The following is a 26,303-nucleotide window of genomic DNA, read 5'->3' as shown; positions in this document are numbered from 1 at the left end:
GTAGCGGCTTGGAGGTTGGTGGTAGGACAGACCTTTGAAACACTGGCAGGGTGCTTTGCGCATGCTATTGTTTGCACCAGCATGTCTTGTCTTGTTTCTGAGATCTCAGGTTATCTTGGAGAGAACTCTCTGGAAGGATTTGGTCATTAGCTCGGTTACTTGCAGATTAAGTCCAAGTGGCAGCCAGTTGGCTTTTCCACAAGCTGAGAGAGCGGCAAGCACCTGGGAGGGGAAGAGGAGGGGCCACGTGCCACATGCGGGCTCCCAGCAGCAGGGCAGCCAGCTCCACAGGCCTCGGGGGTCGAGGCTCCTGGCGTGGCCTTTGATCTTGGCGTCGTTTCTGCCCATCTCACCCCTTTGGGAGTGGAGACCTTAGGGGTCAAGGGTGGGCCTTCTAAGGAACCCTTTCCGTTTCAGTGTAAGCCTGAGGCCTGGACCAAGGAGCACTGGATCCAGACTCTGTTAGGCTACCAGGTTTTTGAGGCTGGCATGTGAAGCCTCCCCCCCCCACCTCAAATGACGCTTTTATGGTGTAAATTTCACCAGGGCATCCCTTTGGGTGCTGAATGCTGTTGACATTGAACTCCACTTTCCAGGAGTTCTTGGCGGGGGCCAGTGTTGGGATGGTGAGCCGTTCAGTCATGGCAGTTGAAATCTTTGAAAATGGGAGGATGGCAAGGCTTTGGTCTCAGGGGTCTCCTGCTTAGCTGGAGGGACCCCTGCGATCGCAAGGCCACCCGGGCTTTGTCAGGGGTTCCTCGGCTTCTTGGTGTCCAGAAGTGCCTTCTGTCTTCAGGTCTCTCTGAGACAGACTGCCTGCAAAGCCAGATGCACGCGAACCGTTCCCCGCCCGCCAAAGAGGCTTCTGTCTCTTAGGCTACAATGCCAGCGTGCGACCACATGCTTGTGCATTTAGTGGTGATGGTTAAATTTTCTATGAATTGAATAAATCATGTTTTTAAAAAAGTTAATGAGGCATTTAATTAATTAACAATGTCGGGTTTATGGCCTTTATGGTTACATTTTGCGGTTAATGGCATTCAGCTTATAGCCACTTACCAGAGAATTGTCCAACAAAAACAGTTTGATTTTGTTTGGGAATGGGTGGGCTGCCCCTCGAACACTCCCATTTATAGCCCAGAAAATAGACCAGGGACGACACGGAGTGCATGGCCCTTGTCTGTTTTCTTTGCCACGTGCTGTGTTGGTGACAGCGTTTGCCATCCTAAGGAGGCCGTCAGCCTCCCAGCTAGGACCCTTCCGGAAGTACACTTGACCCCAACAGAGAGGGCGAGGGCTGCTGGGTGCGGCTGGATTGCACCCCTCTAGTAGGGGCCCTCGATTGTTGGCTCTGGAGAATCTTCCCAGCAACCCAGGTACCAAAAGGACCTGAGCCACAGTCTAGTACTTCGTGTTAGTTGAACTTGGGGTTTAACTCCTCCGGTCCTCCCTCAGTTTCCCCAAGTATCGAACACAATCCACGCTCCTCCTCTCCCCTCCTGATGTCTCCCCCTGAGCACCGGGGCAATGAGAAACGCCCTGGCAAACAGAGGGGCCGGCACGGTTGAGCGAGGACACACGATGGCTGCCGACTGACCTGGCTTGTTGGGTTCCTCCTGCCTCTCCGGCCATCCTGGGTGGGGGTGGGGGCCGATCTCCCCTTCCGCCCCGATGGCCTTTCATTTCTCGGGTCCCTCAAATCAGCCCTGGTAGCGCTGACGGTTTCCAGGTGAAAGCCATAATTGTCAGAACAAATAAACCCTGGGTTGATAGGACGCCAGGCAGGCCGCCGGGATCTGGGTAAATTGATCTGTGCACAGCAGTCGGTGGCGCTCAGAGCTGATCCCGGCGTCACGTGACGGGGGCCTCTCCCTGGCTGGGGCACACAACTCATTAGCTTGCCGCCGTCCACTCGAGTCTGGCTAGTGAGGGCCTGCGAAAAGAGCAGCAGCTCCATGCGGTATCCTGGATACGAGCGCTCAGGGCAGGTGGCCTGGGAGCCGCGAGGACTGTGGGCTCGGCGGCAGGTTAGGACCCGAAGGCAGGAACCTTCTCTGGGCATGCCTTCTCTCTTCCTCGGCTTGTTTCGGCCGCGAGCCGCCACATGGGCCTGGAACAGCTCGCGTTCTTGTTCGCACGCAGGCGGCTGATGGCCTCTCTCTCCCTCCGTCTTCAGAACCTGCTCCACGCTCCTGCGTGGCTCGAGGGACCTTTGTTTTAGGTTGCACCAGATGCGCTGTCAGCAAGAGGTGGGCGCTGTGGCTCTGGCGGGGATGCCCAAGTCCCATATCGGTGTGCCAGGGTCCAGTCCCCGCTTCTCCACTTCCCACTTCCTCTCCAGCGTCCTGCTACTGCACCCTGGGGGACAGCAGCAGACCGGGGCTCAAGTGCTTGTGGGCCCCTGGCTGCTCACATGGGAGACCCTGATGCAGTTCCTGGCTCCTGGCTTCCGCCTGGCCCAGCCCTGGCTGTTGGCAGGCATTTGGGAAGTGAAGCAGGGGATGGAATATCTCCCTCCCTCCGTGTGTGTGGGTCTCTCTCCCGTCTCCCTTGCTGTTTCCCTGTTGCTCTGCCTTTCAAGCCGGTGAAAATAAACAACGAAACATTAAAAAAAGAGTTGTCACAAAGGGCGTTCCACCGTGACCCGCAGGTGCCCTCGCCGTGTGGCCCACGTGTTGGGCCGCCCACCCACTGGGTAGCCCTTTGCTGCGCCAGACGGGCAGGCTGATGGTGCGACATGTTTTCTGATGGCAGATACTGTTCAGTGTGTTTGAAAACTTTCTTAATCAAGGTAATAAAACATGGGAGAAATTACTGCTCTGCTTACTGGGAGCGGTTCACATGAATGTTTTAACAAGCCAAAGAAGGAAGATTAGTAACAGCGATTCCCATGCAAAACTGTTGGCGCAAAGCACATTCTGCAAGGGGGGAGGGGCGGCCTTGTTTTATTTAGTTCTTGAAGTGTGTCGGTCGGTCGCAGTGCGTGGCCTATCAGATTTCTGCCATTAACTTAAGGCTGTAAGAACGTATTCGATTGATTCGACCCTGAGGGAGGTGGCGAGTGAGGCCAAAATCAGAGAGGGCGGGGATTTGAGGCCTGTCATCTCTTGATGATATATGTGGTTCACAGGGAGCCAGTCTTGAACTTGACTTCACATTCTAACAGAAGCATTGCAGCCCGGGGCTCTCCTCCTCCTAGTCTTTTTGTTTGTTCTTGCTTTATCTGAAAGGCAGGCAGAGAGGCAGACAGACAGACACAGAGACCTATCTGCTGGTTCACTCCCCAGCTGGAGCTGGGCCAGGCCGCAGCCAGGAGCCTGGAACTCCCGTCCGGGTCTCCCACCTGGGTGACAGGGACCCAGGCACTTGAGTCATCCTCTGCTGCCTTCCAGGGTAGGCATTAGCTGGGATCCGAAGCAGGAAGAGCCGAGACTCAAACCAGGCAGGCCAGCATGAGCACTGGGCATCCCAAGCAGCATCTTTACCGCTGCCCCAAACTGGCACCTCCTGCCTCCTCTCTTTACCGTACTGTAGGCGTGAGGGCCTGGCTGACCTCTGTCGCTCCTTTCATCTCCCGTTGTACATGAGTAGCCCTCGCTGTTGTCTAATCTTGGGCTGTCATCCACCACTACCTGTTGAATGAACTGATCGAATCAGAACGCGCCTGGCTGAAGAATGCGCCCTTTGAAATCTTAGGAGCCACATCCCTACACGGTCACTGTGCCGGCACCGGGCACAGAGTGTGGGTGGCATCCTCGGAACAGCCCTCGGGAGCCTCTGTTCTCTCCCGAGAGGAGGAGATGGAGGCAGGAGCCGAGCCAGGCGTCCAACAGAGACCTCAGTGACTCGGTCCCTGTCACCAAGCCTTCACCGAGACGTCCACAGCCCACCGGAGCCACGTGGGCTCTCGGGCTCCAGGGCGTCTGTCTGGGAGAGCGGTGGCGAGGTTCCCCCCTTACAGAACGTCACGGTGCGGTGATCTGATGGTGTTCCCTGTCCTCTCCGCACAGGAAGTTGTCTTGTACTGCTTGGAAAACAAGATTTGTGATGTCAATCATCGGGACAATGCAGGTTACTGTGCCCTGCACGAGGCCTGTGCCAGGGGCTGGCTCAACATCGTGCGGCACCTCCTCGAATATGGCGCTGATGTCAACTGCAGTGCCCAGGATGGAACCAGGTCAGTGGTGTGTCCCGGGCTCAGGCACGTGGCTATCGGGCTATGCGGAGGGGGGCCCCGCAAGAAAGGCGCAGAGTCAGCTGCCAGCACACCGGTGTGCGAAATGTCAGATGGGAAATGCACAGATAGTTGAGTGTTGCCTTTTAGGATCCTGGGCTTCCATCATTGCCATCTTTGAAATCTCCGACCTGCGAGGCCCTCCTCTCCCACCTCTACCCCCCATCCCCCGCAGATGGCTGGCCGCCTGCCCCTCCCCCCACTGCTTCCCTGGCCCTCGCCCTGTCGTTGAGCCTGGTTTATTGGTCTGAGACCCAGGTCTGAGTCAGCGCCAGCATCTTCCTGGTGCTGCTGTCTTGCCAGGTAGCTAGGCAGTTTGTCTTTTGACCAAAGTGCAAATAGCATTGCACCAGGAGAGGATGGCAAGCAGAGTCCCCAGTCCCCTCCACCTGCCGTCCTCTGCTTCGGGGCCAGAGGGTTGATGACTGATGGGTGTTAGGTCCCGGGGTCAGGTTTGTAGGAGTCTCCACTAATCACCTCCCGTCGCACCTAGTATCTTTGAGAAACAGGCGGCTTTTTTTTTTTTTAATGGGCTAATAATTGCTGGCTGTATTGGCTTCCATATTGATGGCACTCCGCCACCCCCATGAGCTCCCTTCAAATGGTCTGGTGCTGGTTGAAAAATGTTTTCGTTGAGACTTGAGTTCCTCTTTGGCCTTGGATTTGGACAGATTTGCCTTTGAGAGTGAGGCCAAAAAATAGCACCTTCACTTTGCCGTGTAAAGGGTTTGCAGTGGTAAATAAAAGAGGAAGTTGTCCCTTGACCTCAGGGCAGTCACCGTGCCTCAGTTGCCCTGTCTGTACAATGGCAATGGATAAAGTGCCACGCCCGGCAGGCCCTTGGAGGGGTCCCCGTGTGCTCAGTCAGCGGGGACAACTTGGGAGGGACACGTGGCCCCCGGAGCTCAGTGCCGCTGTGTGCCTCTTCCCAGGCCTCTGCACGATGCCGTAGAGAACGATCACCTGGAAATCGTCCGTCTGCTGCTTTCTTATGGTGCTGACCCTACCCTGGCTACGTACTCAGGTAGAACCATCATGAAAATGACCCACAGTGAACTAATGGAAAAGTTTTTAACAGGTACGACAAAAGGGCAGGAAGTGGTCTTCCCAAACCAGACCCTTGACTTTGCATTGGACTGGGCAAAACTCAAAAAGGCTGCAATGTGCAAGCGCCGCTCCGCGAGGCTGGGGCGGAGGGGCCTTATTCTAGCGAAGCTAACCCAGCTCCTCAGCTTCAGGCTTTCAAAGGTCTCCTGAAGTCGTTTGCCTTTTCTGTGGAGGCATTTTTAACTTAGCCCTGGCTCCCGGGTTTGCACCTGGCATCTGGGTGAGATGGCTCAAGCTCCCCATACGTGGACTGATCACCACAGCTGTGTGGGGTTTGCCACAGGACAAAACCGTCTCTAAGCCCCAGGCGCTGTTAGGTTCCTGAAGCAGAAACACCAGGTTTTCACGAGTGGCAGGCACCTGCAGTGAAATTCCTTATCAGGTGCTCCGAAGTCACTGCTGCCCCACCCTTGTGTCCCCTAACTTGAACCTGAACCTGCTGGGAGGGAGAAGGGCTATGCCAATGAACTGCCACTTTGCTTCTGCATGGAAGACCTAGGCTCTGGTTGGGGTGGGGTAGGTAGACTTGGGGGGGGGGGTCCTGCGAGCGCGGGACTTGGAGAATTGTGGCAGCTGGGCATGAGTATATGGGGGGAAATGGCCCCGCACCCCAATTCCATCACCATTTTCTTCTCACGAGTGGATTCTATCTTTCCTCTTCCCTCCAGATTACTTAAATGACCTACAAGGTCGCAGTGATGATGACTCCAATGGCTCCTGGGAGTTCTATGGCAGCTCAGTGTGTGGTGAGCAGCATTGTTAATTTTGTTTTTCAGGGGGAAGCGAATGAGTTGGAATGTTTCTGGTGTGGGTGAGGGGAGCCCAGGCTGGGGTGGGGGATGTTAGAAGCTGGGCTCAGTTGGGAAAGAATCTTGTCGTTGACAGCAGCTGAAATCTTGCTACAGTGTGTACTGATTGTTTCCTCTCTCATTTGTCCTCCGTCAGAGCCAGATGATGAAAGTGGCTATGATGTCTTAGCGAACCCCCCGGGACCTGAAGACCAGGACGACGACGATGACTCCTACAGTGATGTGTTTGAATTCGAGTTCTCAGACAGCCCCCTCTTACCGTGCTACAATGTTCAAGTATCCGTCGCTCAGGGGTGAGCATGGCTGGCTGACCACAAGCCGAGCTGCAGGTGTGGGGTGGGGTGGGGGGCCGTGGTATAAATCCCCTTTAGGCAGATGTCAGTGGGTAGGTGAGTCCCCAGATCTTACACAGTGCAGGAGATCCTTTCCACAAAGAGTACATACACATCTGCTTAATTCTACCCTGGGGTGTCCCTTGGTGCATGGGATAAACTTCTCATTGAAAAGGGTATTGAAATCAATGGCTAGAATTTCACAGAAGAGTGTTGGTTGCTTCTATGATCACCAAAATGCTCTGGGAAGGGGGTCTTCCTTAGGAGACCCCCCTCCCCCATAACGGGCTACTATACAGGCCTTCCCAGGCATCTCAGTTGCACTGGGACCCTTCTGGTACGGTGCTTTCTTGTATATAGTTAGGATAATCATTCTGCACGATGCTTGGGATCTCCATGTGTCATCAGATGGGGTTAGACCTGTCTGGCTGCTATGGTCAGGGCACCCTTGGGGTATATGTGTCAAGAGACTGCTCTACCACGTGTTAACAAAGGTCAAAGGTGTCTCGTGAGTAACACCCTCCTTGGGCTCTGCAGCTGTAAACATGTATGCTATCAAAAACACCGAGGGAAATCCATAAAGTCACTTCCAACAGAGTTGAGGGGCGGGGGTGGAGATCGCAAAGGAAAGAGACAGCTTTCTGTGTGCACAGTGTGCTGTTAGTGTGGATCCAAGGAGAGGAGAGAGCAAAGAGGCTGGCAGACAGACAGACAGTCTTCCCCCAGGGAAAACAGCAGAGCGGAGCATGTGGAGAGGCGTGGCTCAAACTGTGGCCAGTTCCACCAGTAGGGAGAACAGTGAGGGTCATTCAGGCCACCTGCCTAGGTGTTTTCTTCATACCACCAAATGAGTCTGGAGTTGCTATGTGATGCAGGGGATCAAAGGGGCAAACCCCTGGCCTCCGGCCCACGGCTAGGGGCTGGGCTCTGCTCAGGGTGTGTTTGCATTTTTGCCGGGAACTCAAAGCGCTTTGCCCTCCTGTTTTGCAGGCCACGAAACTGGCTACTGCTTTCAGATGTGCTGAAGAAATTGAAAATGTCCTCGCGCATCTTCCGCTGCAATTTCCCCAATGTGGAGATTGTCACCATCGCCGAGGCGGAGCTCTATAGGCAGGTGTCCGCGAGCCTTTTATTCTCTTGTTCCAAAGACCTGGAAGCCTTCAACCCCGAGAGCAAGGAACTGCTCGATCTGGTGGAATTCACCAGCGACCTGCAGACTCTGCTGGGCTCCACCCTGGAGTGGCTCCACCCCAGCGAGGGGGTCTTGGATAACTGCTGGTGAGCGCCGCAGCCCCGCCTCGGACAGTGCATTCTGGTGTGAATCTTTGTGCATATGTGTCATAGTACAGCTATTTCTGTAAAGAAAGGACACTATTACATAGGAAAAGATCTCTTCTTTATATAAGAGAAATGGCTCCAGTCAGAAGGACTTCGAAACCTGTTGTTTTCTTTTTAAGCTTTTAAGTCAGTTTTTATGAAGTTGTTATAGTGTTTCTTTACTTTTCCATGCACACCTGTTTCGGGATAGGTTTGTTTTTACTTGGAACATTTGTTTCTTTTCTGTTCTTGTTTTTTTCTTTTTTTTTTTTTTCTAAGGAGAAACAAAAAATGAGGAGAAGGAGCTTCACACTTTGACTTAATTTCATGGCAAGCTCCGATGACAGCCTGTCTGTGTGTAATGTGTGGTCAGAAGCGTGCGGTTGGATTTGGTGAAGGCACTTGGTGGTGTTGTACCTTTATGTTTTGTTTACAGAGTACCTGCTTGGGCCAGGTAAATGCTATTGGATGTAATCCAGTAGTGTGTAATATAAATTCAAACCATATCCACACACAACAACTAATTGTATGAAACTTTTATATCCTAATTTAAAAGCTGTGAAATTAGTTTTCACGCATCAAACCGGATTGTTTATATGTTTAAACATTTTATGCTCTTATTTAAAGAAGACTTTGAGCTATTTTTTTCTGTACCCTGTAAAATATTGAAAACTAACATAATATGTTGAGGTTGCTTGAAAATGTACATAAAACTAAAATTTTCTGAATTGTGTGTTTATGTTTGAAATCTGTGTTTTAACTTTGTAAGTAAATTCTCTGCCTTTGTATTTATATTTTACAAAAATTTTCTTAAAAGGCAATAAACCTGTTGAGGAAAGGAGAAAATTGAAATATTTTGCATCCCATGTATTCCTAATGCATTCTTGTTGTCACCGATGTCTTCAAAGTGGTGTTGATGTCCGTGCCCTGTCGGTAATGTTCCAGCAGTTTACAGTCTGTGTAAACTGGTGGATTGCAGAGGAATTAGTTATACCCAGAAAACGATTTGGAGTTCTAGTCTAAAAACCCGGTTTCTGGACCTAATGCTTTCCTGTCTCTCAGTTCTGCCCTGGCAGGCTTCTGGCGTTGACCTACTGCAGTCCCACATCTTGAAACCAAGCCTTTGTTGCACTACTTGTCTTCCTCCAGCTCTCTTCTTTTTTCTGTTTCCTCTAGGGTAACTGCTTTTTCCAGCAGTCTCTGCGCTGGTCACTTGATGCTTAGTGTCCACCCCATATGCCTGTTCTTCACTGCAGGGGCTAGGCCATGGGAAACTACTGGACTCCTTTGCAGCTATGTTTCTGGTTCTGAATGTGGATTTCTTTGGAAAGGAGCAAGGGGCACACACCCCTTCCTACTGTAGCGATTGCTGCTGAGGACTAGGGCAGGGCCGCCTGGTGCCTAGGGCACTGCTGGTGGTCCTGGACTTGTCCTGACTCTTTCCCCTAGCTCTGCCAAAAACCTTGTCACCATCTGAGTCCCTGTGGCACATCCATTTGTGCTCAGTACTATGCATTTTCTCATCTTGTATTGCACACCAAAGCAGAGCCAGCGAGGCAGCTGGGTCAAGGAAGAGGCCATGGGGATGATGTATTTGTGCTGCATCTTGAAGTAAATGGGGGGAGTGTATCCTGCAAACAATAGGCACCTGACAAGTTTTGACCTGCGCATTTTTCTGATTGTAAAACATTTCATTGTAAACATTTCAGACATAGATAACTCCTTATCACTCCATACTAATACTCCCCTCCCCTTGCTGGGGGAAACCACTCTCAATAGCTTATGCAATTTTTGTTGTTTTGTAGGAAAGGATCTAAGGCAGCAGTTTGCAAGAAACTAAGAAAGCTAAGATAGTGGCCCAGGAAAGCAGACAGACCTACAGAAGAATTTAAGCAAAGGAGGACTGGTGAGCCTGAACTAGGCAACAAGGGTCTCCTTTGAATCCTAATCTCAAAAATAAAAGCTCAAGGGCATTTGGCTTTTTTGTATTTGTATTTGGGCTGGAGGCTAAGGGATAGCCTGAGGCCAACTGAGGTTTTTATGGGGATAAAGGTCATTGGATTCATTAGACCAAGAAAACAGGTGGGAGCCATGGGCCTGGTGGGTGGAGGGCAGGGGAGTACTGAGCTCCCTTTAGGCGACATTGAAGGCTGTGGGTCACACAGCTGGAGGAGCTGGCAGACAGCAGCTCCTGGAGGACCCACCAAAGTGGTTGAAAACAGATACAGATAGAGCTGACTGGGGTCTGGATGAGAACCCTGGAGCTGAGGGAAACTTGGGTATAGAGGAGCTGCCACCCATTCCGGAAGCCCCCATAGGTCTAGGTCTAGAGGAGCTTGCCACAGGAGCAGAGCACACGGGAGGCCAGGGCACGCCACCAGCACGGAGGAGAGCTTGCCACGTGTTTGGGGGAACTCCACGTGGGTAGGCGAGTGCTCTGGACAGTCCAGAAGCACAGCACGTGCCGGCGTGCGGTGTTTAGGGACCCTCACTGGAGAGGAAAGGACCGCGGCATGGGTACAGAATTTGTATGGAGTCTTCATGGGTGCCAAGGGGCTTGCCTTGTGCATTATGTGGAAACCACTGTGTTTTGGGGGCGCAGCAAGTTAAGCTGCCACCCAGGACACTGGCATATGAGTGCTGCTTCCAGTGCCGGCTGCTCCTCTTCCGATCCAGCTCCCTGCTAATGCAGCTGGGAAAGCGGCAGAGGATGGCCCCAAGTGCTTGGGCCCCTGCCAGCCACCTGGGAGACCCCGATGGAGTTCCAGGCTCCTAGCTTCCACCTGGCCCAGCTCCAGTTGTTGTGACCATTTGGAGAGTGAACCGGCGGATGGAAGATGCCTCCCTCTCTGTAACTCTGCCTTTCAAATAAAGAAGTCTATAAAAAAGAACCTACTGTGCATTTGAGTTTTTCTACTACTTCAACTAAATCTCATCTTAACAGACTTGCACAAATTGCCCCTTCAGCCTTGTTGTCCTGTTTTTTTCAAACTTGGCCCAATAGTTGTAACAGCAAAATCCTGAAAACACCCAAGTCAGGCCCTGGTGAGCAGTGGTGCACCCACACAGAACAGGGCTCGGCCGCCCTCGATGTTCCCTGCTCGGTATCCATACACTCAGCATGAGATTAGAGATTTAAGGGGGGGAGGGGCAGCAATGTGGTGCAGCAGGTTAAGCCACTGTCGGTACCCCATATCCCAGTGCTGCTTCAGGTCCTAGGTGGCTCCCTGCTAATGTGCCTGAGAAAGCAGCAGAAGATGGCCCGAGTCCTTGGGCCCCTGCACCCATGTGGGAGGCCTGGATGGAGTCCCAGGCGCCTGGCTTTAGCTTGGCCCAGCCCTGGCCATTGTGGCTATTTGGGGAGTGAATCAGGGGATAGAAATGGAAGATTCTCCAGCCGGCGCCACCGCTCACTAGGCTAATCCTCCGCCTTGCGGCGCCGGCACACCGGGTTCTAGTCCTGGTCGGGGCGCCGGATTCTGTCCCGGTTGCCCCTCTTCCAGGCCAGCTCTCTGCTGTGGCCCGGGAAGGCAGTGGAGGATGGCCCAAGTGCTTGGGCCCTGCACCCCATGGGAGACCAGGAGAAGCACCTGGCTCCTGCCATCAGATCGGCGTGGTATGCTGGCCGTGGCGGCCATTGGAGGGTGAAAAGGAAGACCTTTCTTTCTGTCTCTCACTGTCCACTCTGCCTGTCAAAAAAAAGAAAAAAAAAAAAGAAATGGAAGATTCTCTCTCCTTCTTTGTCTTTGTCTAAATAAGTCTTTTTAATAAAACGTAAATTCAAAATATCTGGGTAGGTTCCATGCAGGTGCTACATCCCAGGGTGTTGGTAGCTGAAGAGGTCCTGGAGCCAGACCCCCTGGTTGTGAGGGGTGATTGTACTACGCAACTGAGATGTGCAAGGTTCTCTAAACCGCTTTAAAGTCAGTGCTGGGGCACAGCGGGTTAAGGCCCTGGCCTGAAGCACCAGCATCCCATATGGGCACCGGTTCGAGACCTGGCTGCTCCACTTCAGATCCAGCTCTCTGCTATGGCCTGGGAGCAGTGGAAGATGGCCCAAGTCCTTGGACCCCTGCACCCACGTGGGAGACCCAGAAGAAGCTCCTGGCTCCTGGCTCCTGGCTTCGGATCGGCCCAGTTCTGGCTGGTGCTCCTGAGGAGTGAACCAGCAGATGGAAAACCTCACTCCTCTCTCTTTGTAACTCTGATTTTCAAATAAATAAAGTAACTCTTAAAAGAAGCAGCAGCAGTGGTTACCTGTGAGGGGAGAGAGGGCAGCTCTGCTGTTCCAAACGTTCAGCAGCGTAGACTTGGACGTGACTATAAGCCAACAGCAATGCCTGTGAATTAAAAAGCGCAACAGACCAAATGAAGCTGTGGTGAGCACAACTACACAAGAACTATTTCGAGTGACTAAGACCCAATAAATTGATATAATGTCTTGTGTATTTACCCTAAAGACAGACCTGTAGAAATACGTTGTTTCAGTAATCCTATCCTTGGTGACAATGTCAATGTAATAGCTGAGGGGCTGCCACCTGCAGTGCTGGCATCCCACATGGGCACTGGTTTTAGTTCCGGCTGTTCCACTTCCGATCCGGCTCTCTGCTATGGCCTGGGAAAGCAGTGGAGGATGGCTCAAGTCCTTGGGTCCCTGCACCCACGTAGGAGACCCGGAAGAAGCTCCTGGCTCCTGGCTTCGGATCGGCGTGGCTCTGGCCATTGCGGCCCATTGGGGAGTGAACCAGTGGATGGAAGACCTCTCTCTCTCTCTGCCTCTCCTTTTCTCTTTGTGTAACTCTGGCTTTTAAATAAATAAATAAGTAAATAAACCTTAAAAAAAAATTGACCCTGAAATTGATCAAGCCTCTACAGTAGAAATAGGATGTCAGCCATATGTGTGATTTTGAATTTTCTAGGAGCTACATTTTAAAAACCCAAAAGAAACAGGTGTAATTAACTTTCATGATATTTTGTTTCGGCTCAGTATATACAGTGTATTACCATCTTGACATGCAGTCAATATAAGATATTAGTGAGATACATTTCGCTTCTTTTTGTGTTACGATTTTGAAAACTGCATTGCATATTTTGTATTGTCGGCACTTCTCCACTCGAACTGGCCACACTTTCAAGTGCTCAGTAGTGACAGGTGAACACGCGAACACACTGGGTATGTACCCAGCTGGACTCAGTTTCTTCAACAAATAAATTGTAAGGGGGTAAAAAGAGTTGAAGGGAAAGCTCCAGGCTTAAAGACACTCGGGAGAAATACCAATCATTGCAACGAATGGAACAGAGTCCTATTTGAAAGTCAAACTATTAAAAAAAAAATTGTGAAAACCAGGGAAATAGGAGCCCCGAATCTCTTTTTGAGTCCTTGTCTTTTGGGCAATATATGCTAAAATAGTTATGGATGAAAGGATAAGCTATCATCCGGGGGAAAGAGAAACTGGAGCTATAGACAAAACAAACCTGATTATCAATTTGCAATTTAAAATGCAGTTGTTGTGTTTTATTTATGAGAGAGGCAGAGAAACCAAGAGGGAGAGAGAGAGAGGAGGGCTGGTTCACTCCCCAAATACCACAGGCCAAGCCAGAGCTGATGCGGGACACTGGGAACTCAGCCCAAGTCTCCCAGGAGGGAGGCAGGAACCCAATCTTTTTTTTTAAAGATTTATTTTATTATTTATTTGAAAGTCAGAGTTACACAGAGAGAGAAGGAGAGGCAGATAGAGAGAGAGAGAAAGAGAGAGAGAGAGAGAGGTCTTCCATCCACTGGTTCACTCCCTAATCGGCTGCAACAGCCAGAGCTGTGCTGATCCGAAGCCAGGAGCCAGGAGCTTCCTTTAGGTCTTCCACATGGGTGCAGGGTCCCAAGGACTTGGGCCATCTTCTACTGCTTTCCCAGGCCATAGTAGAGAACTGGATCGGAAGTGGAGCAGCCGGGACTCGAACTGGCGGCCATATGGGATGCCGGCATTGCAGTCAGCGGGCGGCTTTTCCCACTCTGCCACAGTGCTGGCCCCAGGAACCCAATCTTGATCCATCACTGCTGCCTCTTAGGGTGTGCACAGGAGGCTGAAGTCAAACAAGAATCCCGCAAGAAAAAGTTACTTTTTGAAAATGAACATTAATAGCTGTCCTTCAGGGCTCTTGCGTATTAAATGAGATCATATAGGTAGACTGCCCAGCGCTATGGTCAACAGATGGTAAATACTAGACAAATGTTAGTTTAGATTCCCCTTTTCAAGATGTCCTATACTAAAAAAAAACAAAAAAAAACAAAAAAAAAACAATGCCTGTGAGGAGCCTGCCCCTTCACACACAATTTGCAAGTCCCTACATTTGGGCTCTTTCTAATCTCTGCCATCTGCCAATAGCCTGTTTGCACACTGGGGAAACTGGGAGAAGGAGAAAGCGTGGCCAATGCTAGCAAGCTCTCGGTGGCAGAGGCTTAAAGGAAAAAGGTATTTCTGCATATGCCCATGTCGAGAGCTTTTCCTATATGATGGAAGCATTTCAATATTTTTTAAAAACCAGATTTGAAAAAAAAAGCCAGTACTGAACTGGAATATTAACAAGAACAAAGGAAACTGTATGACGCTGCTAGCATCATTGATGTAGAAAAAGCCTTAGCCGGCGCCGCGGCTCACTAGGCTAATCCTCCTCCTTGCGGTGCCGGCACACCGGGTTCTAGTCCCGGCCGGGGCACTGGATTCTGTCCCGGTTGCCCCTCTTCCAGGCCAGCTCTCTGCTGTGGCCAGGGAGTGCAGTGGAGGATGGCCCAGGTGCTTGGGCCCTGCACCCCGTGGGAGACCAGGAGAAGTACCTGGCTCCTGCCATCGGATCAGTGCGGTGTGCCAGGCACAGCGCGCCGGCCGCGGCGGCCATTGGAGGGTGAACCAACGGCAAAGGAAGACCTTTCTCTCTCTCTCTGTCTCTGTCTCTGTCTCTGTCTCTCTCTCTCTCACTATCCACTCTGCCTGCCAAAAAAAAAAAAAAAGCCTGAGCCTGAGCTGGGGCAGGTGTTGGGCGCGGAGGTTAAACTGTCACTTGGGACGCTCGCAGCCCATGCCAGAGTGCCTGCTCCCAGTTCAGGCTCCTCCGCTTCCCATGCACCTTCCTGCTCACGCGCACCCTAGGAGGCAGCGCGTGGGGGGCTTCAAGGATTGTGATTTTTGACTTGAGTGCCCGGCTCCTGGCTTCAGCCCCCCTCAGTCCCGGCTGTTCTGGATGTTGTGGGCATTTGGGGAGTGAACGCGTGGATGGAAAATCAATCTCTCTCTCTCTCTCTTTCTCTTTTCTGTATTTCAAGTAAAATGAAAATAGACAAAAATGAAAACTGTAGCTTAAGTCTGTTTTTTTAAATATCTTAAAAAAAAAAAACACTGTCCTCTTGAATATACAACCTTTGTGGGATATATTCCTTTAAAAAAAAAAGTATTTATTTATTTATTTGAAAGGCAGAGTTACAGAGAGAGAGACAGACAGAGATCTTCCATCTGCTGATTCACTCCCCAAACGGCCGCAATGGCCAGGGCTGGGCCAGGCTGAAGCCAGAAGCCAGCCAGTTTCATCCAGGTCTCCTAAGTGGGTGCAGGGGCCTAAACACTTGGGCCATCCTCTGCTGCTTTCCCAGGCGCATTAGCAAGGAGCTGGATTGGAAGTGGAGCAGCCGGCGCTCAAATCGGCAACAGTGCTACAAGCGGTCGCTTAACCTGCTGCACCACAACACCAGCTCCTAAATGATTTTTCTCCCTCTTTAATGGTGGGAAATGGAATCAACAGATAAGGTTGTTTCGTTGCAATGACGTTTGAAATCTATGCTCAGTTTTTCATCCTACACATCCCCACCAACTTTTTGAAGACCATTGGTAGAAACCGAGTGCTCACTGAGCAAAGAATGGGTACAGAAAGTGTGGTGTAACTATACAAGGGATACTATTTGGCAATAGAAAGGAGGCACTGACGTGTGCCACCACACGGAAGAACCTTGAAAGCAGCACGCTTATGGCATGAAAGCCGGCAAAAAAGGCAAAATGGCCACATGTTGTGTGATCCCTTTTATATGAATAGTCAGGGACAGGCAAGCTCACCGAGACAGTGGATTGGAGGTTGCCAGGGACTAGGGAGGGGGAGAAGGCAATGAGCATTTGGAGGCTTTTGGGAGGGAGGGGTGATGAACGTGTTCTCGAATTGATTGTGAAGATGCTTGCACAACTCTGTGAATAGACTAAAACCGTTTAATTGCACGCTTTAAATGAGCGAATTTTATGATATGTGAATTATGTCTCAATAAAGAATTTTAAAAGGAACTGCGCGTCTCAAAGCAAGAACATTTAGTTTGCTCGTGAATCTGCAGTGTGAGCGGGCCTCCCTGGGGACAGCTCACCTATGCTCCACTGGGCGTCAGCCGGGGCGGCACGAGGGCTGGGCTGGAACCTTCTGCAGGCTCCTTCGCCGGCTGTAGGCTGAGATCCGCAGGCACCCTTTCACTGTGTGTGTATGTGTGTAGCCAAGGGCCCTTCCCTGAGTGGCTGCTGGGCTCCCAAGGCGAGCGTCCCTTGGGGGCAGGGAGAGCAGCCAGAAGCCCTATTTCCTTTCCCGACCTACCTTTGAAAGTCACACGTTGTCACTTTCACCGCCTTGGTTGTGAGAAACCAAGAACTAAGGCCAGCTCCTACTCAAGAAGTGATAAATGACTAGGCTGATCCTCCGCCTTGCGGCGCCGGCACACCGGGTTCTAGTCCAGGTCAGGGCACCGGATTCTGTCCCGGTTGCCCCTCTTCCAGGCCAAGCTCTCTGCTGTGGCCCGGGAGTGCAGTGGAGGATGGCCCAGGTGCTTGGGCCCTGCACCCCATGGGAGACCAGGAGAAGCACCTGGCTCCTGCCTTCAGATCAGTGCGGTGCGCCGGCCGCAGCGGCCATTGGAGGGTGAACCAGCGGCAAAAGGAAGACCTTTCTCTCTCTCTCTCTCTCTCACTGTCCACTCTGCCTGTAAAAAAAAAAAAAAAAAAAAAAGTGATAAATTAGTCCTCACCTCTTGTGGGAAGAGTTTCGGAGAAGTGGCAGGCACGTTTGAAAGACGAGGCACACCCCTCTCCCCCCTGCCTGCCACTGCCTGCAGGGTGGAGCCAGACTGCGCAGGGGAACCCGGGGACCCGCCCCCTGCAGCCGCAGCCTCACCCGCATCTGTCTGTCTCTCTGAGGTCCTCCTGGGGGTAGCAGCGACTGTGCTGAACTGAGCACCATAGCCTCTGTCTAAAGGGGACGATGGGGCAGGGCACTTGGCCTAAGTGGTTACCATACTGCTGGGGACACCCACATGCCATGAGAGCGTGCCTGGGTTTCAGTCCTAGCGCTGCTCCCAACTCCAGCTTCCCGCTAATATGCTCATAGGCAGGAGGCGATAGCTCGGGTAAGTTGGGTCCCGGCACTTACATGGGAGACTCACATGGATGCTCTACTGTTGTGGGCATTTAGGGAATAAACCAACAGATAGGAAATTCTCTCTCTCTCTCTCTCTCTCTCTCTCTCTCTCTTTCTCTCTCTCTCTCCCCATCGCCCCCACCTTTGCCTTGCAAATAAATATAATTCATCAATTTTAAAAAAAATAAAGAGCAGGGCGGCCATTTGGTGTAGCTGTTAAGAGTCGGCTTGGATTCCAGCTGCTCCACTTCCAACCCAGCTCTCTGCTATGGCCTGGGAAAGCAGTAGAAGATGGCCCAAGTGCTTGGGCCCCTGCACCCACGTGGGAGACCCAGAGGAAGCTCCTGGCTCTTGGCTTCAGGTCAGCTCAGCTGTGGCCATTGCGGCCAATTGGGGAGTGAACCAGCGGAGGGAAGACCTCCCTCTCTCTCTCTCTCTCTGCCTCTGCCTCTCTGTAACTCTGCCTTTCAAATAAATAAATAAATCTTAAAAAAAAAAAAAAAAGAGAGAGAGAGAGTTGGCTTGGGATGCCCATGTTCCATACCACAGTGCCTGGGTTTGAGCGCACCCTGGAAGGTAGCTGGGGATGGGGCAAGTACAAGGGTCACTGCCCACCCACGTGGGAGAGCAGGGTGGGTGTTGTGCTGTTGTGGGCATTGGGGAATAAGCCAGTGGATAGAAGTTTCTCTCTCTCTCTCTCTGTGTGTATGTGTGTGTGTGTGTGTGTGTGTGTATTTGTCTCTTTCAGATAAATAAAACCCACACACACAATTTAAATGAAAACAAATTTAATAAAGGGGCCAGACTGTGCCCTGTGACAGCCTGTTGCTGCAGACTCCTGGTTGCCAGGTCTTCGGGCTTCTCAGAACAGAAGCCAGTAATCAGCAAACTGGATTTTGATGTGAGCTTGCAAAATCATCCATGACACTGATCATACGTTGAGAAGGCCAAACAAAACCGTCTCCAGACGGGGTTAGGGCTGCAGGCCACCGGCCTGCTATCTAGTAGAAATCTGCAGAGTTTTTCACACAAGCGGGAATGTGGAATACAAGTTTCCCGAATCGTGCTGTCCTTAGCTTGTTATTTACACCCTGTGTGCGGACAGAGACCCCTTGAAGAACCTCTGCCCAAAGCATTCCCTAGAGAAACAGTTTTGCTGAGTGTTAGTGTGCCTCGGGTTTTGTTAATTTCCTGGTAGATCAGTGAATCTACTATAGAAAATGACTTTGGGGCTGGCGCTGTGGCGCAACGGGTAAAGCCGCCGTCCGCAGTGCTGGTATCCCATGTGGGCACCGGTTAGAGACCCGGCTTCTCCACTTCTGATCCAGCTCTCTGCTGTGGCCTGGGAAAGCAGTAGAAGATGGCCCAAGTCCTTGGGCCCCTGCACCCACGTGGGAGACCTACCCAGAGGAAGCTCCTGGCTCCTGGCTCCTGGCTTCAGATCAGCGCAGCTCCGGTTGTTGCGGCCAATTGGGAAATGAACCAGTGGATGGAAGACCTCTCTCTCTCCGCCCCCTTCTCCTTCTCCTTCTCCTTCTCCTTCTCCTTCTCCTTCTCCTTCTCCTTCTCCTCCTTCTCTCTCTGTGTAACTCTGGCTTTCAAATAAATAAATAAAATCTTTTTTTTTTTTTTTTTTTTTTTTTACAGGCAGAGTGGACAGTGAGAGAGAGACAGAGAGAGAAAGGTCTTCCTTTGCCGTTGGTTCACCCTCCAATGGCCGCCGCTGCAGCCGGCGCACTGCGCTGATCCGATGGCAGGAGCCAGGATCCAGGTGCTTCTCCTGGTCTCCCATGGGGTGCAGGGCCCAAGCACTTGGGCCATCCTCCACTGCACTCCCTGGCCATAGCAGAGAGCTGGCCTGGAAGAGGGGCAACCGGGACAGAATCCGGCGCCCCGACCGGGACTAGAACCCGGTGTGCCGGCGCCGCAAGGTGGAGGATTAGCCTATTGAGCCACGGCGCCGGCCCATAAATAAAATCTTAAAAAAAGAAAATTACTTCCACATTTTAACTGGAAATACAAAAAGCATTTTTAAAAATTTAATTATCTGGGGGCTGGCACTGTGGCGCAGCAGGTTGACCCCCTGGCCTGAAGCACCGGCATCCCATATGGGTGCTTGTTCGAGTCCCGGCTGCTCCACTTCTGATCCAGCTCTCTGCTGTGGCCTGGGAAAGCAGTAGAAGATGTCCCAAGTCCTTGGGCCCCTGCACCCACGTGGGAGACCTGGAAGAAGCTCCTGGCTCCTGGCTTCGGATCGGCGCAGCTCTGGCCGTTGCGGCCGTTTGGGGAGTGAACCAGCGGATGGAAGACTTCTCTCTCTCTCTCTGCCTCTCCTCTCTCTGTGTAACTCTGGTTTTCAAATAAATAAATAAATCTTTTTTTAAAAAAGGATTTATTTATCTGAAAGACAGAGAGAGAGAGAGCGCGCGCTTCCATCCATTGGTCCTTGGGTGGAGTTTGTGGTGAAGCAGCTTGGAACACCTGCATGCCATTCAGCAGTGCCTGGGATCAAGTCCCGCCTCGGCTTCCCCTCCAGCTTCCTGCTAATGCGCACCCTAGGATGCAGCAACTGATTGCTCAAATTCTCAGGTCCCTGACACCCACAAAGATGACCCGGATGGAGTTTGTGGCTCCTGGCTTCAGCTCGGTCCAGCCCCAGCTGTTACAAGCATTTGGAAAGTGAACCAGCAGATAGAAGATACCTCTCTCTCTCTCTCTCTCTCCCCCTCTCCCTCTGCCTTTTAAATAAATTAAAATAAATTTTAGAAAAAGAATTTAAGTTTTTTAGTTGGAAATAAATGCTTGTGTGTGGGAGGAGTTTTGTTTCGTGGCTCAGAGGCTGCTGTCTGAGATGCCAGCATCCCATATTAGAGCACTGGTTCCAGTCCCGGCGGCTCCACTTCCAATGCAGCTCCCTACTGATGCTCCTGGGAAAGCAGTAGGCGATGGCCCAAGTCCTTGGGCTTCTACCACACACATGGGAGACCCGGATGGAATTCCTGGCTCCTGGCTTTGGCCTGGCCCAGCCCAGCCATTACAGCCATTTGGGGAATCAACCAGCAGATGAAAGACCTTTGTCTCTGCCCCCTTTCTCTGTCATTCTGCCTTTCAAATAAACCAATAAATAAAGAGAAATTCATACACACACACACACACACACACACACACAGGGAGAAAGACAAAATCTTCTGTTGGTTCACTACCCAAATGCCCTAGGCCAGGCTGAAGCCAGGAGCAAGGAACTCTAGCCGGATCTCCCACACGGGGGACAGAAACCCAAGTCCCCAAGCCACCATCCACTGCCTCCCAGGTGCATTGGCAGGGAGCTGGACGGGCTAGAACTGGCACTCTGATGTCAGGTGCCAGTGTCCCAGGAGATGCCTCACCCCTGTGCTATAATGCCCACCCCTGAAAACTTTTCATTACACGGATGAACTAGCCAGCCATGGAGGAGAGGGAGAGAAGGCAAGGGTTTGGTTGATACCCTCTCAGTTGTCTGTTTCTGTGTATATATCTGTGTTTTTTTTTTCATATTGCATAGGTATTTCATAATTAACTTTTTAAACATACTATGTCATGAATATTTTTCTACATCCATAAGGATGCTTCTCTGTTACTATTTGCCAGGGTTAACAGAGTGTTTTACTGCACGAAGCTTTAATTCAACAATGTTCTACTTTACCAGTCAAGAATAGCTTCGCATTGGAGTGCAAAACACAAAAAAGTGAACAACAGCAACCATCAAAATAGTAACAGCAACAAAACATGAATTAAATAAGTGGCTTAAATAATTGAGAAGTTTAAGTCTCCTTCATTCTGAGGAAGTCTAGAGGCAAGCAATGCAGTGTATGTATGGCAAGTATACCACCTCAGGGAAGCAGGCAAAAATACCAGTTCCGGGAAGAGGGTAAAAGACCGTTTCTCGGAATCAGGTAAGTATATCATTTCAGGGAATCAGGTAAGTATATTATTTCAGGGAATCAGGTAAGTATATCATTTCAGGGAAGCAGACTCCTTTGCTCTCTTTGCTCTGCCTTTCTCAATGCCCATGAGATTTTGCCTCATGGTTGAACAAAGGTGCTGGACCTCTGGCCATCACATCCACATTCCAGACAGCAAGGAGAAGGAAGGAACCAAAAAGGCACAAGTTATCTCCGGACAGCTCCATGCATAACCCAATGAGCAGAACTGAATGATACGTTGTAGCTAGCTGCAAAGGAGGCTGGGAAGTATAGTCTTTTTTTTAAGATTTATTTATTTATTTGAAAATCAGAATTACAGAAAGAGAAAGGGGGAGAGACAGAGTGAGAGCGAGAGCGAGAGCGAGAGAGAGAGAGAGCTTCCATCCACTGGTTCACTCTCCAAATGGCTGCAAAGCCAGGATCCTGGCACTCCATCCGGGTCTCCCAAGTGGGTGGCAGGGGCCCACTCTGCTTCTTTCTTGGGTGCATTAGCAGGGAGTTGGATCCGAAGTGGAGCAGTCAGGACTTGAACCGGTGTCTGTATGGGATGCCGGCGAAGAAAGCTGTGGCTTTACCCACTGCGGGAGTCCCAGAGAACCAACTTCTAGACTGCATAGTCTTGCCAAAAAAGAGGAAAGAAAGCTCATTCCAAACACCAGTTTAGAAAGGATACAGGCCGGCGCCGCGGCTCACTAGGCTAATCCTCCGCCTAGCGGCGCCAGCACACCGGGTTCTAGTCCCGGTAGGGGCGCCAGATTCTGTCCTGGTTGCCCCTCTTCCAGGCCAGCCCTCTGCTGTGGCCAGGGAGTGCAGTGGAGGATGGCCCAGGTGCTTGGGCCCTGCACCCCATGGGAGACCAGGAAAAGCACCTGGCTCCTGGCTCCTGCCATCGGATCAGCGCGGTGCGCCGGCTGCAGCGGCGGCCATTGGAGGGTGAACCAACGGCAAAGGAAGACCTTTCTCTCTGTCTCTCTCTCTCACTGTCCACTCTGCCTGTCAAAAAAAAAAAAAAAAAAAAAAAAAAAAAAAAAAAAGGAAGACCTTTCTCTCTGTCTCTCTCTCTCTCACTGTCCACTCTGCCTGTCAAAAATAAAAAATAAAAATAAATTAAAAAAAATAAATTAGAAAGGATACAGAGGTCAGTGAAACATATTAACCACCACCCTGGGGAATGCAGCCAGCAAAACCCGGATCCAGGGCCGGGAACGGTCTGCAGACAAAGGAGCTGGCGTCCTCAACGCACCAGCGCTGAATCTGAAATTCTCCTGCTGGCGTGAGAATGTCAATGTCTGAGTCCTGGGTCCTGTCCCTGCAGACGCCCCCTCCCCGTCCTTTCCTTGGCTCATCAGCATCGTTTCCTGGCCCTAGCAGGCAGACCAAAAAGACACAACCACAACCCAGAACCAAGCCCACAAGTCACCTGCCATCCCCACTCTCTGGACTCAAAAGTGGCCTTGCCTTAGGTTCGGTAGGCCCTCGCTAGATCTGCAGTTGTCACCCTGGTCTTCTAAAAAGTTCTGCCTTCCTTCACATTCCTTCCTTCCTCTGCCTTGCAGTCTCACCTGGCCCTGCCCTGTCCAAACGCTCCTCCTCCATCAGCGGCTCTGTTCAGCAGCCCTGCTCTCTTGACTTTGCTGCGAGACTGTCACCGGCCCTCTTTTTACTCGCTGGGCCTTAGCTCTGACACATTTGGGCGTCCCCAACCTAAAGTTAGCCTTTAAGGCCTTAGCATCTGCAAAGGGAAAGGTGTGCCCAAGGGCAGGCTGAGGGGGTGGCCAGGAGGGAGGTTTGCTTAGGTCTAGTCTTGTCTTGCAGGGGAGTTGCGGGTGGGGGTGGGGGTGGGGCCAGCTGTTTCCCTCTAAGCTGGATTCTCTGAAGCCCGGAAGAGCGCCAGGTTCATACACAGGGCCCAGTCTCCTCCCACTTTCAACTATAGCCTCTCCCCCCGGAAAGTGCCCCACTTGCACTTGCCGGCCCCCTTCCCTGTCCTCCTCTGTCTGAGGACAGCCGATCCCGCTGCACATCATCAGCCCGGAGCTGGCTGGGTGGCCTGGTACTGCCTCCCAGTGCCCCGCCTCCCGCCAGCCCTTCCTCTGAGCTTGGACCCTGAACCTTCTGCGTGAGCCTTACCTCCGCCCAGAGTGTGGCTCCCCCTCAAAGCTGCCTCTGCCCCCAGCCTTCCTGGAAAGTCTCCTCAGTGTCTCAGTTTCCCAGACAAACAAAACACGGGGGTGTTTGGTGCAGCAGTCAAGAGAGCACGCAGGCGCCGGCACCGTATATCCGAGTGCTCGGGTTCGAGTTCAGGCTCCTCTTCCAATTCTCCCTGCTAATGCACACCTGAGGAGGCAGCAGACGATGGCCCAAGGGCTCGGGTCGCTGCCAGCGGTGTGCTAGACCCAGATAGAGTTGTGGGCTCCTGGCTTCAGCCTGGCTGTTGCAGCCATCTGGGGAATGAACCAGAATGTGGAAGACCTCTCTTCTTTCTGTGTGTCTCTCTCTCTGATACTGTGCCTTTAAAATACATTCTTTTTAAAAAAGTAAAATTTAAGCCACCACCAAAAAAACCCATGCTGAAAATGAAACTGGTAGGAAGACAGGCCCGTGCCATTTCTGCCTTAGGTCTTTGAGGAGAGTGCCCAAGTTGACCTCAGGCGTGGGTACACAAAGGTCCCCTCATCAAGGGTGTGGACAGACTTGGCCTGGGTTCCTTGATGATCGGGTGAAAGGAGGGAGACAATCCCATCACCGGCCACTTGGTAACCTGGCAACCTACCTGCAGGAATGCCTATTGTCTTCGGGAAACTGCAGGAGCCTTGAGGCTGCACAGCGGTTTTTTTGTGTTCCCTTGGCCCTAGTACCAGGCCCGACTCAAGGAAGCAAAGCCCTGGCTCCCGGCGGCGTGGGGCCCCCACCTCGGTCACCTTCAGCAAAGACAAATGGCCAGGGCTCACCATTCCCTCAGGGAGGCCTGAAGCGTGCATGCGATTTGCTGGCTTGCTGGTTAAACCAGCCAGCGTCTTTCTGGAAACAAGAGATTCCACAGAACTGGTACCCCCCGCCCCCCGCCGCGGCCAAGGCAGCAAGGCTCTTGACTTGGAAGCCTCGTGTTGCGGTGGCACTTGGCACAGCGACTGAGACACCACTTGAGATGCCCGCATCCCAGATGCCCGCGTCTGACTCCCTGCTCTGTTTCGGATCCCAGCTGCCTGCAAATGCACAACCTGGGAGACTGCAGCTGATGCCTCCAGGACTCGGGTTCCTGCCACCCACATGGGAGACCTGGGTGGAGCTCCAGGCTCCCGGCTTTGGCCTGGTCCAGCCCAGGCCCTTGTGAGCATTTGGGGAGTGAACCAGCAGATGGAAGATCTCTCTCTCCCTCTCTCTCTGTCTCTCTACACCCCCTGCCTTTCAAATAAAATCAAAATAAATAAATAAATATTTAAGAAAACAATGTGAAGCCTCTGCACTATCCATCAGCTCACTGGCAGCTAGAAAGCTGCCTTGGTCCCCCGCAGCTGACATGCCCCTGGCCCTCCACATGCTCGCCCTGGTTTTTCCTGTTCCCGGTTTTCTTTCATTTTAATCAGGCGATCTGCAAGCACGCCAGGCCTTCTCTGGAAAGCTGCAGTGTCACGGCCGATAAATACATAAGAACAGAGGTCTCCTTGGATTGGATTCCTTGGTTTTGAAACAGCTAGAAAGACACCGCTGCTCTTGTACTGGAGGGTGTTGAGTCTACTGTTTTTAAATTTTTTCTTTTCTTTTTTTCAAAGAGATATTTATATATTTGACAGGCAGAGTTACAGAGAGAGGTAGAGACAGAGAGAGAGAGAGAGAGATCTTCCATCTGCTGGTTTACTCCCCAAATGGCCACAATAGCCAGGGCTGGGCCAGGCTGAAGCCAGGAGCCAGGAGCGTCAGCTGGGTCTCCCACAGTGGGTGCAGGGGCCCAAGCACATCCTCCACTGCTTTCCCAGGTGCATCAGCAGGGAGCTGGGTCAGAAGTGGAGCAACTGGGACCTGGTGTCATAAGCGGCCGCTTAACCTGCTGCACCACAAAGCCACCCTTGTACTTTTTTTTAATTCCAAGAAAGAAATACACAGTCAAGTCACGTGACTGCCTCAACCCAGTGGAACTCCAGGGCTTAGGATCAGCTTGGGACCCTGCGGAATTCACACACAGCTGGGAGGCCCTGCCACGCCTCTTCCTCAGGAACTCAGAGACCCCGGCTCTTGTCCAGAGTGCTGCTCGCCACAGGGGTGACAAAGTGTAAAGAAAGGCCAGGGCTGCCCACTGTGGCGTAAGGGGCGGGCACCTGGCCTGGCACACAGCCGAGCACTGGGTTTGCAGCCCCAGCTCCACTCCTCATTCCAGCTTTCTGCTGATCAGACCTTCGGAGGTGGGGGTGGTGATGACTCAAGCACTTGGGTCTCTCACCACCCACATGGGAAACCCAGATTGAATTCCTGCCTCCCAGCTCCCAGCTTCGCGGCCCTTGTGGGTATTTGGGGAGTGAATCAGCCGAAGGGAGTTTCTGTGTCTCTCAAACAATAGCAACAGAAATGAATGAGTAAGTAACCTTGGGCTGTGCAACAAAGTGGCGCGTCTCTGATACATTGTGAACCTGCCCGTCTGAGATGAGGGCGTGGTCCAGGTGTGGTTCCTTTCAGGGGCTGTGAGCGCCTTTGCCCCAGCTTCTGGAGCTGGGCTGGGCATCTCCTGTGTTCCCTGGCTTCTAGAAGCATCGTCCTAGGCTCTGCCTTCAACTTCACTGGACGCTGCCCCTGTACGCCACTGTCTTCATAAGGACACCTGTCATATTGGATTAGGGGCCACCCTACCCCAGTATGAGTTCATCTTGAGGAATTGTCACCACTCTCTTTCCAAATATGGTCACATTCAGATGTCCTGGGCGGCGGGGGGGGGGGGGGGGGCAGTGTGTGTCCAGGACTTTAGCAAATGAGTAGCAGAGACACAGTTCAAGCCAAAGTGGACACACTCCACAAGAGCTGTGCCTGGAGGGACAGTGGCTTTTTTAAAGGCGGTCCTGGGAGATGGGCCTTGGACACAGATGCAGGAGGCGAGAGACAGAGGCAGTAGTGTCGTCTA

At 51.9% G+C, this 26,303-nt stretch overlaps 1 protein-coding gene across 14 annotated transcripts in view; it reads left to right on the top strand.

Moving 5' to 3' along the window:
- Positions 1-9,769, top strand: part of BCOR (BCL6 corepressor) — a 113,053-nt gene extending 103,284 nt beyond the window's left edge. For 8 of the 14 annotated variants that reach the window (XM_070066658.1, XM_051827015.2, XM_051827017.2 and 5 more), the window contains 6 exons: positions 4,011-4,177; positions 5,167-5,312; positions 6,010-6,087; positions 6,287-6,443; positions 7,473-7,760; positions 9,605-9,769. In XM_070066658.1, the coding sequence (XP_069922759.1) occupies positions 4,011-4,177; positions 5,167-5,312; positions 6,010-6,087; positions 6,287-6,443; positions 7,473-7,760; positions 9,605-9,653 (885 nt within the window). In that variant the 3' untranslated portion in view covers positions 9,654-9,769. Of the gene's footprint in view, positions 1-4,010; positions 4,178-5,166; positions 5,313-6,009; positions 6,088-6,286; positions 6,444-7,472; positions 8,652-9,604 lie in introns of those variants that run through there. The other 6 variants (XM_070066662.1, XM_070066660.1, XM_070066661.1 and 3 more) reach the window with 2 other exon arrangements.
- The last annotated feature ends 16,534 nt before the right edge of the window (positions 9,770-26,303 follow it).

The sequence above is a fragment of the Oryctolagus cuniculus genome, chromosome X (assembly GCF_964237555.1).
Source record: "Oryctolagus cuniculus chromosome X, mOryCun1.1, whole genome shotgun sequence".
In the NCBI taxonomy this organism is placed as follows: Eukaryota; Metazoa; Chordata; class Mammalia; order Lagomorpha; family Leporidae; genus Oryctolagus; species Oryctolagus cuniculus.
This window is presented reverse-complemented; position numbering and strand designations above follow the sequence as displayed.